The following is a 13,124-nucleotide window of genomic DNA, read 5'->3' on the forward strand; positions in this document are numbered from 1 at the left end:
ACCAGTGTTTTGTTGATGCTTAAATACTGTGAAGGGAAGCAGGCTAGGGCTGTTACTTTTTCTCAGAATCACAGAGAGATTCCCCTGCATATTGTACAGTGCACAAGGGGAAGATTGGCTACAGAGGCAGGTTATGGGATTGGCTTGGAAGCCAGTTTATGTCTTTATCCAAATAAAAGGACATTGCAAAAGCTTTTGGACACTAACCTTCTATGGCAATGTCTGTGCAAGTTCCAACGGCCTCTGATAACACTCCGGTAGAGAGAGGCAAATATAACCTGCTGCTGGCCCATCATTATGACCTGTGACATTTTTGCTACGTACTATCAAGGATAATCTATCACAGGGAGAATGGTCATCTTACCCACCTGGGCCCCAAGCTTTCAGCAAAGATGTACCCTCTTCTTGAGACGATGATCAATACACCCTCAAGAGAAGAAAATGAGGGAGCCCAAAATGGCCTTTGAGGGCTGCAGCACTATGAGACAGCCTGGTAGGGCTGATAATTATCAGAACCACTCAGCACTGTCAGGTCCAGCCCAGATCAAGGACAGAAGAACATGCACAGCACTTAAATTCCAGGATTTAACTTCACTTTGGAGTCAGAGCTGGCCATTGGCATGTTCATCTTAGAACAAATGCTTCAGTCATGCGTTGTAAAACCCTCACAAAGCCATCTAGCTTTAAAACACTTCAGGAAAGGCTTGATACTTTGGCTGGCTATTTATACAGTGCCTATGAAACTGGGGTGCTTAACCTGTGACTAGAGGTCTTATTCAGTACTCCAGCAAGAAAAAAATTAATAAAAGAATCAACAGAAATCATAAAAGCAAGCCTATTTCACATAGCGTAAGATACGGTAGGAACTATGTTGTCAATGTGACAGAGAAACAAGAAGTCAAAGGTTCTGAATAGAATGTCAAACAGACTGGGAGAGCTCTCCCTGCATTTCCAGCAGAAAGACTGTCACAACATCCTGACTCACAAAAACTCACTACCCTAGCCCATGGCCTCATCTAGCTGAAGGGCTGTGACTACATCAGCCACAGGCAAGGCAGGTGGCAGGATATAAAGGCTAGTGACACTGTCCCATCCCAGTTCAGGTGCATTATTGGCACAACTTTGACACAACTCTTTGGGTTACAAAGCCTGTATGAGATGGCTTATGTTCTTCAGGGGACATCCCAGTCCTCTACCTCTCACCAAGGAGTAATCCACTTACGTTATGCTAATGGCAGTTTTTAAATACTCTGAAAGTCTTTCTGACATGCACTACTATGGTAAATTGTGGGGAAATGACTTTAAAAGGCTTAAGCTCACTTACAGCAGTGTGTTGAGTACTGATGCAAATGGTGTAACTCCAATACCTCCAGCCACGCAGAGGCTGACCTCGTAGTTCAGGGATTCCTCAAAGGGACTTCCAAAAGGTCCATCCACATACAGTCTGCAGAAAAAGACAGAAAGAGCACTTCTAGAGAGAGCTGCTAAAATCAGAGAAAGGAAAAGTGAGCTGGAATTAAAACCTTACAAATAATTTGTTTCAATTTTTTCTTAGTCTTGGGATGCAGAATGTGAAAATCTTTCTCCTGCAAAGCTGTATGTGAAGAGAAACCAATGTATAGCTGGTATGAAAAACTGTTATATAAAATCTCTTGGCACATTCTATGATTAGATAATCTATTTTTTAATCAAACAAGTGGAGGTGACAAAATTATGACTGCCTTTTGTGTCTGGTATTAGAGGGCAAAGAAAGTGCTGCATTGGAAACAATAGCAACTTGCTGGATCATATGCAGGAAGAGTTTGTCTAAGCCTGCCTAGGACGTTCATCTCTTGAACATCAGAAACAGCTGACATGGACAAAGGGCTAAAAAAATTATATTTTTCCTGGCTTCTCATAATGCTTTTCAAGGGCCTCCACAAAACAAATTAGAGGTGACACATATACATCCTGCAATGTGCAAAAGGAACAAATTTGGAATTGTGATCTATCCTAATCATAAAGGATATCTGAAGAGGGAGAAAAATCACTGAGTTATACCCCTTTGTCTCACGCCCCTTATTATCATAACAGTTTTGTCCATCTGTTTTTAAAGATCATTTGGGAGATAGAGTCCCATTTCCAACACATTTTGAATATTCCAGATACTGCTGGAAAGTCAGTTGACTATAACTTAAAAATAGGCTTTTAGGCATCTTCAAACGTTTGACCTCCAAATCTTTCCTACACTGCTGAAAGTCATCCAAGCTCATCCATAGATACCTCAAAACATATGGGCTGTAAGATCTCTAAGAAGAGTCACATACCACCTATTCCACCTATGGAGTAACAACTGCATATCTTACTTCAGTAATAGATTCACCTTTAGAAATTATTATAAAGAGAACTTGAACAGTACATTTAGACAAGGTCCATTCCATGCACGAGTGGCTCACTGGGTCACCACACTTTAGGTAACTTGAATTCAGCAAAGCATGGTGGGACTAGCACTGTATTCAGCAGCTTAGTGACTAAGTCTCAATAGGCTGACTGAGATCAGTGTTTGGCCTGAGTCCACAAAGAAGCTCCAACATATATTAGTTTTATATACCCACATACTGGTACTACTACGCAATTAAGCCATGCATACTCTACGTCTAATGAAAGGGCATAAGCTCCTCCTTTATAACATCAGCCAGAGAATTAAAGGAAGAAGAGATGTCTCTTTTCTCAGACGAAGTCTTCCAACCCTCATCTGATTCTTTCCTTTTGAGGGCTGGATCTTAGCCATAACTTAAGATCTCAGTCTGATCTCATTTCTTTTAGTTTTGTGGTCTGACTCTTGGCATCTTATCAGTCAAGACAACATCTTATATGAGTGCCTTTGGCCAATATGGTCCTTTCTAGGAAATTTCTTCCAGAGCTCTGTTATTGTTGACATCTTGGTGCTTCATATGTTAGGCTCACTCTTCTACAGTGTCTTATCTAAACACAGATAAATACCTACTTTCTGATGGACATGGAGGCAAATAGGCTGACCCTTAACTATGCCCTGTCTTATAAATTTTCTTGGCACTTGCTGTCCTACCTGAAGAGAAAGGGAGAAGACACTGGGCTAGCCAGAGCTATCCTCAGAAGGCACTGGAAGTGCAAGCAGTAGGTATTTTTAATTAACCAAAATTCATCACTGATATTCATAACTAAGCAATCTGAAACCTATTCTTATTTCTTATTCTTATTTCTGTCTTTATATGTTCTCTTGGAGAATCTCAAAGCTTTTCAACATCAGGTATGCTAGTTCCAACATGATGAGAATACTAGAAAAAACAGTTCTGTCCTTACTTAGGACAGATAAATTATTTTGAACAATGGGATCAAGAGAAACTTAACTGGACCCGTGCATACAGTATAAACAGAACTTTAAGTATCTTCGCATTAAATGATTCCTGTTACGTAACACTTTACACCCCATTTTCTCAACAAGGTTTAACTTCCACTAATGAAATGATACCACTGCTGGTGCAGGGTGTAGCAGCTTTAAGAGATCTTCTAAATGTTGCACTGTTATTTGGCTGAGGAGGTAAAGGAGCATCTCTTATTTAAATAAACAACAGGGGAAATGTAGAGAAGCAGGTCATTGCTTTAAAATTAATCTGGCCAAGGGGACATTTTGAGGGATGTCCACAAATGTTATGCGTCTCAGATGTACATCTCAACAGAGATCTAATTTCAAGATACCTGTGTAGGTCAAAAAGAAAAAAAAAATACTGGCTAATGAAGACCAGCAACTGAAGTCCACTGCCATTCCTGGCATACCTCTTATACATGTTACCCTAATCAGATCCTGTCTAGCTGGTGAAATCTGAAGAATCGCTCTTAAAGGTATGAAGGGCATAAACACGGGGAAATTCTTTGCATTTTGCACAAGCAGCACTAACTTTCATTTGGATATACAAATTTAAAGCCAACATTTTGGCAGAAAAACACGAACAAACAAACCAAAAGCAAACTAGCAAAGCAGACTTTTCCAGAAATTACCATAGTGGATGTGACAACAGTCATATACAGTAGGGGCTCCACTTAGCAGAACTGCCCTTAAACTTACTTGAGGACTATCTGAAGCATGTATGTATGCCTGATCGCAGAAGGCACTGAGCAATTCCTGGAAAGTCTGAGTGCCAGTGAATACCACTGACGTGATCAGGAGTTGAAACATGCAAAACTAGATCTGGTCACCTCAAACCAGTCAAGCACGGTAAGTAATTCCATGCCAGAAATCCAAGAAACAACCTTCAATTAAATATGTATTTTGGTTAGATTGCTCCAGTTTGTGGCCCATTAGCCCCATCTGGCCTGTAAAATATTTCTATCTGCCCACTGTGTCTTCCTCTGAGGGAGTGAGGAGCAGCTGTTTGGACAGCAAGTGCAGTCAAAGAAACCAAGAGCCTCCAGCTGTGTCTGCATGTGGTCCAGCACAGAACAGTCAAAAGTCACCGCTTCCAAGTGTAAGAAAGAGAAATCGGGAAAAAGCTGGAGAAATATTGCTACTGCATTAACCCACTCCACAAGACTGCCTGAAAACACTGATTCCAACAATAACATGATCTCCCTGGAAGATTTTGCTAGATGTCATAAACACGCACTATTTAATCCCATTTTACTATGGGGATATTTTATAACTAAAAGAAATGTGGCTCTGATGTCTTGATGGAAGTGGTCATTTAGGAATTGATCTTTCTTTTACTCAAGTCAGTGGAAGAAAGAAACCTCCTGATGCTGTATCAAACAGCGCAGTGATGAACAGAGCAGTGATTCAGTCATGGACTTAGAGATTATGCAACTTTCGTTTCCTGTCAACATGTTCTTTCGTTTGGTAATACTGAAAAGTTTAGCATAAAAGAAGTTCATTATTGCACATGAAATCTCACAGTGCTCAATAAAAAGGCAGACAAGACAAAGGGGTAAGATGACTTTTTGTTTCTTGAACTGTGCCCCAGATATATCAAACTACCATGCTATGGTCTCCTATTCTCCCAGCTTTAATTTAATTAACATGAAGGAAGGGAAGGGAATGGAATTTTACTAAAAGTTTAGAAATTCACCCTTCAGGCAAACTTATTCAAATAACGAGTTGTTCTTTTCACATGGATTCATTTCCAGTCTTACAAGTGCTCTCAGTTATTCTGGCATAATTTCTTAGCTCACAAACAGAAAAAAAAGTTCCTCAAAACAGAATGTATCACAAAAAATAGCACAGCACATTATTAAAAAGCATCTTACAGATAGATGGTGAACATATTTTCTATTTAAAGCACATTTACATTCTACAGTGCAGCAGTACAGAAATATCCCAGCAAGCACCAAGACAGCTTGTTCCAGTGCTGGGCAATGCCACTGCACTAACATGGGGCTACCCCTAAACCAAGGGACACTGCTTCAGGGACACAGGCAGCTGTACTGCTTTTGACTTCCAAGTTATTATCTTCCATAAGGAACTACATAGTGATGTGTGGAGACACATGCTCACACCTCTGTTGGACTTGGACCTCAGTGCCACGCTTTACTTCAGACTGTAGGTGACCTCAGAAAAGTTCAATGCTTCTGTTGTACTTCACTACCCAACCGTAAATGCTGATACTACATTTTTTTTCCAGGCTCTTTGGGAGCTACCGTGAGACATTATCTGGGATATTAGTGGAATAACAGATGGATAGGAAAGTTAATTTTAATTAAAGAAGTATCAGCATTTGCAAGCTGAACAAAATGCTTGGATACAAAGTACTTCATAGAACACAGAGAGTGAAGTCCTAGTCTGACTGAAGTTTGTGGCAAAACTCTTACCAATGTCAACAGAGTAAGGATTTCACCCAGCAGTATAAGATTTTATATCCTTGGAGTTTGTTACCTTGGAGTTGTTAGCTTATATCCTTCAGTTTGTTACTAAGATCCAGGAGTGGGTATCTTTGAGTGAGCATGCTAAGTCCCCGATACAGTCAAAAGAGATGCAGTCAATATGGCTAATGGAGCTTAGTGAGAGATTCAGGATGTGATTACTGTACTGACTCAGTTCAACAGGACCTTAGGGTTCCATGTTCCTCTGGAACAGCAGATGAAAGACAAGCAGAACTGAAGTGGCCCTAAACACCTAGCCTGAGGCACCTGAATCTAGACCTAGGTATCCACTGCAATAACTGGAGCTTTCATACGTCGCTCACCCACAGACACATACATTCAGATGTTCATGATTCCCTATGAAAGGCTCATGTCATGGACTTCAATAGGTTTTGGATGAAGTTCTCCAAAATCACAATAAAATCAACTAAACAACCCTCCTCCTGTGCTCATTCTTCTCTTTAACTTGTCTTATCAAAACCACAGCTCAGTACTGCCATGATGGATACAGTCTGGGAAATCAACTGTCTTATGGCTGAAACAGTCTCCTTGCACTATTCTGCTGCTGTAACTCTTATGCACCAGGGAGATGCTATCACCTCCCTCTGATAACCCACAATACCAGCCTCCACCCCCATGTGATAAATATTCAAACAAGTGCCTTCATGTTCCTCCCACACTGCCCTTCATGCCTGGGAGGAAATCTCTGTAAACATCTGCAGAGCTATTTCATTATCTCCCTTCAAATTCCTTCTTTAAGACTCCTCTTTTCTCTAATATCTAAAAAAACAATAAACCAGAAGTTGACAATAGTTAGGCTACTCGTGTGCTTGCTGTAGCTCAGTCAAATTCCGGCCCTGTATTGTCTCACTGTTTCCCTAAATTTTGCTGTTGTATCCATCTGTTGTCTCCTGTCCTGATAGTTTAAGTTGGTTTGGTCAGGATAGTCTCTCTGCTGTGTGACTGTGTGTATCAGGATGGCTTCCTGATGCACAACTGTTTCTTCAGGGCACTAGGATAATACAGATAAGTGAAGAATTACTGGAAACCATCTAATTCTGAAACTTTTATCAGAGGCAATTTTTCATATCGTAGGCTTGCAGAGAGCAAAATTGACTACAGAAGTGTTCCAGACCACTTTGGAGTCCAAGGCTTAATTCACAGTTTTCAGTAAAAACCTAGCTACAGCAAATTACATGATTTTATTTTTCCAAGAAGCTGCACTTACTACTATTGAAGATTTACAAATATGCTCTCCATCAAAAATCAAGACAGCTGCTTCATCTTTTGAAGTCAACATATGACACTTCATGTCATTATTTAAACCTCAGTTAATAAGTGTACACTCTGACACTATTTTTCCATAGGGCTTGTGATTATTGACAGTATTTCAGTACCAACAGTCTTTTACAGATGAAGAACCACCACTGAACAGAGCACATCATCCTTGGTTTGTATGGGTATCCAAAACTACAATGGCTTTCAGTGTTTAAAAGCATAATAAAATGTGACATCTGGCATGTGATATCAGAGATTCCCATGTGTTCTCCTGACTTTGTGAAGGGTGATGTTTTCATTAAAGAAAACAGCAGCCCCTTAGAGAATTAAGCTTGCAAAACCCAGTGGTTCCAATTAACTTTATATACTATTTTGCAGAAGATTGCAAAGTGTTATTCTAATTCAGATTTAATTAGGTATCTGCTCATTATTTTTTTTTAACAGCTTGAGTTTAATTTCTGATTGATTATTCACATTTTTTCCTTTCAACTTCAAACATATTCTTACAGCATGTACTAGAGTTTGTAGAAGTTTCCTTCTCTCATCTAGAGACCTTGTTTGCGTTATCAGTTAATGAAACATCCAATTATAACAACATAATGGCTCAAAACCCTATAGAATCAATTAGCATCGGATTTTTTTCTCATAGAAACATGCCAAATTATTATTATTTTAAAAATTCTAGGAAAGCAATTGGTTTTAGTACATCTCAGTTCCACTTATTTCTCCCTGCTTGGGCAAAACAAAACAAAATCACCCAGTCTTCAGCTTATTATACTCTCAAGGGCCCAGACATGACTGAAAAAGAATTCTAATTTCTACAACATCCTTAGCAAGAGAAGATATGTTGAAGGCATGACGACAAGGGCAAGAGCATGGAAAAGCAGAACAGGCACCTGCATTTTCATGGATAAGGCTCCTGTAAACCCTGAATTGAGATCCATGGTTTTCTATGAAACACAGTGCAGGTTCAAGAAGATCATCCCACTGGAGTAGGCTGGAACACTACAGCAGCAGAAGTTGTACAACTGTCCTTGGGAAACTGGAATAGTAACAGAGAAATGAGGAGGATGGTAGAGGAGGAGAAAAGACCCTCATAACTATGAATGAAAATTTCAGTAAAGTGTGGAGATAGAACTTCCACTGAAGGCAACAAAAACCAGACTTCTGCAACTTGGATGGACACCCTTATAAGCATGGCTCACCCTTGTTCAGAACTCCTAGAGCAACCTGAAGGCAATCCCTCAGACCAAGTTAATTTTCATCAGAATTTTAAAAAATTGTCTAAATATTGCCTAAAGTATTTATGGAGAACCCATATTTCTTATTACTCATTGCTGACTATCACAGGAGAGAAGCAACCATTTAGACTATTCACCTACTTCATTAAAAAGGTCTGTAAAACCACTATGAGAACTACAATCAAGAATAATTATGTATTCAGACAACTTTGTTCTCTGAGGATACATATACTTTCTGTACCAAAGCCTTGGGTCAATATTCTTATTAATGTTGTATTAATTCTTCTCTATGGCAGCCTTTTTACCATAATTTCCATAAAATGTTTCCAATATGTATTCCTTTGATTAAAGATCACACATGATTTAATTTTATTATAACAAGAAATCCAATTTTCCACTTATTGCCTTTACCAATTACAGTATCTATTTTGTGAGATGCCTTGCCTCTCTGTAAACTTGTCTCCTACCAATTTTGCCTCAGCTAATAAAGGGAATAATAAAAATAAAGAGTATTTGTAATGACTGCATCACCTACTATAACTTGCTTTTTGAAAATTTAGTTTGTTACATCATTAAGTGACAAGATGCTGCAGACCAGCAACCACAATTAGGTCGAACATGTTGGTCATGATTCTCCACAACTCATTCACTGGTACAGTATTTATCTGCCCATCTCACTGCAAACAGTATTTCTGCTTTAGAGCACTCCACTTCCATATTTGACTTTCAGCTTCTTTCAGTATTTGCTGGAGGCCTTTTCTTGCCTATACTGTTCCCTTTGGTGGTCATCCCAGAGTCACCAAGTAGGAGATGGCATGGGTCCTTGTCACAAGCAGTGCTGATATTAGCACTGAGCCCTCTTCCTCACTTGATAAATTATACTCACTAAGACAGGATATCCCACGTCCCCACATCAGTGGAACTACCTGCAGCATCAGTATCTCAGGGCACTATGGAATACCTGAAGCAACTGAAGCATATTGAAGCATACTGATGCAACTAGATTGCAGATTTCAGATGCTGATTCAAGTTTTTCACACCTCTAATTATTACATTTTAACCAACACTGGAGGCTTAATGTAGTTCCCTCATCCAGGATTCGGGTATTTTCAAGTTAAGTAAAAAGTATACACATGAGTTTAAGATTCAGGAAAGCCTGACAGTTAGTACATATATGAGATGTAGTAGACCTCTACCCCAGCAGCTGCTTTGCACTTACAAATATACTTGGGTATGAATACTTTTTTTACCTTGGGTAAAATACTTTTTTTTGATAGAGTAAGCTGGGGGAAAAAGAAGACCACTCTAACTAGACATCCACACTGCCAGGAGGCTTTCACAGTCAACCTCCAATCTTAGAGCTGGGGAAAGAAAAGTTGGCACCTGCTGAGAAATGCCAAGGATGACACATGCCGAAATAAAAATCCTAGCCAGGTATCTGCAGAAACAAAAGGGGAGGAAACACGCAACTGACTAGAGTGCTGGAAGATACAGTTGGCAGCAGATCAATCTGAAGACAAGGCCAGGCATGTCATGATCCCCTCCAAAGGCAGGCCACTCAGGCTAATTGGACTAGATTAAGTAGAGATGAAGAATTCAAAACAAAGAGAATAAGAAGAAAAACCAAAAGGACAAATCTCACAAGTTCTGCAGTTGGAATGAGATAGTTAATTCTTCAGTAAAATGTCATCCTCAATATACAGTAAACAGAAGCACAAATATGCTACCTAAAATATAATAAGCCTCTAATAAAAATTTGCCATGTCTCACTGTTGACTCTTTTCTGTCCTAGGGTGTACAGTGGATAAACAAAGTGACTTAGTCCAGTCACACGCCTATCTTTTCTCTGGAAAATTCTCTTTGTAAGGAAGTGTCTCTCACAGCTATACTTCCTTTAATGAAAGATGCTCTCCATGAGCCCCACACCCTATACAGGCCAGTGAACATGCCTAAAGGAGCAGGTTTCCTTCAAGGCAGCTTCATGGAGCAAGTAATTACTGGTTTGGGGGTCTGTAAAATATCTTTGCTTGAACTTAGCTGCCAGGAAGCGTAGAAAGAAATTCTCTAAATATTGCTCTGACAATTGAGGAAGTGAGGTCTGCAAAATTAGGCAACTTCAGATGGCTTCCAGATATTCAGTGATGGCAAGACAAGCTCATTTCCTTAGGCAGACAGTCTCTTATCTGGAAAGGGACATAGAAGACTGACAAGGCCAAAATGGAAAGAAAGAATACCTGCCGAACACTAGAGTGAACTATACACAGTTGCAGTAAAATGGCAGATTAAGGATGAGATCATCCAGTTTGGAGAAGGAATTTCTGAAGTCAACATAAACCTATAGATGAGTTTGCATACAGGTTCATCAGCAGAAGCTTATCAAGCCAGAGAATATACTGCATTACATCACAGATGAGGTCAATGCAGCCCTGACCATCTTGATCTCATTGTTTTTCTCTGAATATGCTCCAACTTCTTATTTCAATTTCTGTTTTTCAGAGTGAACGACACATTATTGTCTGCAGTTTTCCAATTTCAGTCCTGCCATGGCTCTATATAATGGCATCATTATTCATAGGTGGTAGTGTCATTATTGCTACCTTTCTAAACACACAAAGATGCCTCTGTACAGCCCTCTGGCCTCTTGGGTTATTCAAAATAAAGAATTTTTCATCCCTTGGGTTTTTAAATTACTTCAAGCTCTTGCCTTTCTATGTGCTGTAAGAGTATCCATCATAACAGAATAGCATTTCTATGAGTTTTAAGAAGCTGAGAAAGAACAAGTAACCCCAAAAAAGACAGATGAGCAAATGACTTAGTGAGAGGTGGAGAGAGAGGCGACTACTGTTTAAGTACTTCCAATATATAATTCCTCTCATAACCCTTCCCACCCTTAGTTTTCAGAAATATCCTGAGGGTTACAAACCTCTGTGTGTGAAACACTGCTGTAGGGCAAGGTGACTATAAGGCACTGAAGAGAACAAAGGCTGGACATCACAGCAGAATACATCTGGCACAGAGTCAAGGAGCTTTTCCTGTAGGTCCAATACCAGTTCCTATTGACCAGATCCCCTGAAGCTGCTCTGTGTATATATAGAGAAACCCCACTGTGTGTGATTGGTCTTGTCATTCAAGAGAGACATAGCAAATCTTGGCTTGTGAGACTTCTTGCATAAAATCAGTGTCCTGCAGCTCCACACTACTCAAGCTGATGCCAGTCATGCTTGTTGTCATTGTGAAATGCAGATCACAGGTCTGACCTCAAATGCCAGTTTGCATCAGTCAGAGAGAAAGAGAAGTCAGGCCTTTTAATCCCATCTCCCTCATGCCAATCCACTGTCATTTCTAGCATGTCATTTACATCCTCAGATATGCTCTTCCTTTTGGTGAAACCAGATAGCAACACTTTCACAGACCTCCCCTCCACAAGATCAAGAACGCTTAATTTAATAGTTTTAATGCTCTGATACGTGCAGACAAAAGGCAGTTATAAAGTGCTAAGTATAATCCTAACATTTCCCCCACCCCATGTCACTGTTTCTTCTTTGACAGTGGTAATTTCTCTCTTGGTGAACTGTCCGACATTTTTGTTATTCCAACTCATCTGCCTTTTCTTCCACCCACCTCCTGAAATTTGCCAGATCATTCAGAAATTTCAATCCATCTGCTCTGAAATATACTATCCTCCCTGGTCCAATATCATCCGAGGATTTAATTAACTTGGTGTTTACATCTCCCTCCTTGTCATTCATTATTTGATATATTGAAAAGTACAAGTCCCAAGATGAATTGCTGCATATTTGATACCTCTCCCCTTTTAAAACTGCTTGTTTAAGAACTATTTGCTGCTTGCCACCTGTCAGCACTGACTTTTTCTTTTCTTCTTTTTAATAAACTGTGCTGTATTCTTATTTAGACAATACTTTGATAAATTCTTTATAGAAAAAAAAAAAAAATCCTATTCCAGGACAAAACAAATGGCAAAAATGCCACTGAATTCCATGATATAAGGATTAGTTCTGCAGGACTGAAAGGTAAGTTATCAAGCAGATATCCACTATACAAGTGGATATATATACCAAGTCTACTTTTTACTGTTTAACCTGCTGTGGTGCCTATATTTGCAAGTAATACACCAGGACATGGGCAGTACACAGTCGATGATTTCCCAGTGCTCTAGGTTCTGAGTATCTACCAAACTTCATTTTTTGAAGAGCTTATTTTGTATCCATCAGCTATGACCAGTGGTTTAGGTGTTCCATGTACCATTTGCTTTCTTTCTGTTTAAAGGTTCCCTTAACAATTGTAATTTAAGCAAACTGTAAAGTGAAAATTGGACCGACAGGCAAATACTTTCTCATTGTTCCTGAGATTCTGAAAACTGCATTTATGTTTTTCCTAATGGTTGCATTCAACCATCGGCTAAACTACCACCACACATTTTTAATGTTACTACTGCTACATCTATTGTGGAAGTGCCCAAAGTCCCTCATAAAATGGTACTTTCCCCCTTGTGGTAGGAACTTTACAAAGAACACAAAGAGGAAGGATGAATGCAGCAGCTTGGGTGCTGTGCTGGGATCCAACCTACTCTCTGCCATATCTTCCTTAAGAGAACTTGGGCAAGTCTGACATTCTGTGACAGCATCTACCTGTTAGACAGGAATAGTCATATTTCTCAGAGAAGAGCATTGCAATGACTTCATTTAAAATCTGTGAGGACCACAGATACATTTA

The 13,124-nt window shown here is 39.6% G+C and overlaps 1 protein-coding gene across 1 annotated transcript in view; it reads right to left on the reverse strand.

The window, feature by feature from the left end:
• The window catches only part of NOX4 (NADPH oxidase 4), a 105,841-nt gene that overhangs the window by 11,049 nt on the left and 81,668 nt on the right, over nt 1–13,124 (reverse strand). The window contains exon 14 of the mRNA XM_042792642.1: nt 1,325–1,444. Coding sequence (XP_042648576.1) covers nt 1,325–1,444 — 120 coding nt within the window. The remainder of the gene's footprint in view (nt 1–1,324; nt 1,445–13,124) is intronic.

Source organism: Tyto alba, unplaced genomic scaffold (assembly GCF_018691265.1).
Source record: "Tyto alba isolate M040663 unplaced genomic scaffold, T.alba_DEE_v4.0 Super-Scaffold_2, whole genome shotgun sequence".
Lineage (NCBI taxonomy): Eukaryota > Metazoa > Chordata > Aves > Strigiformes > Tytonidae > Tyto > Tyto alba.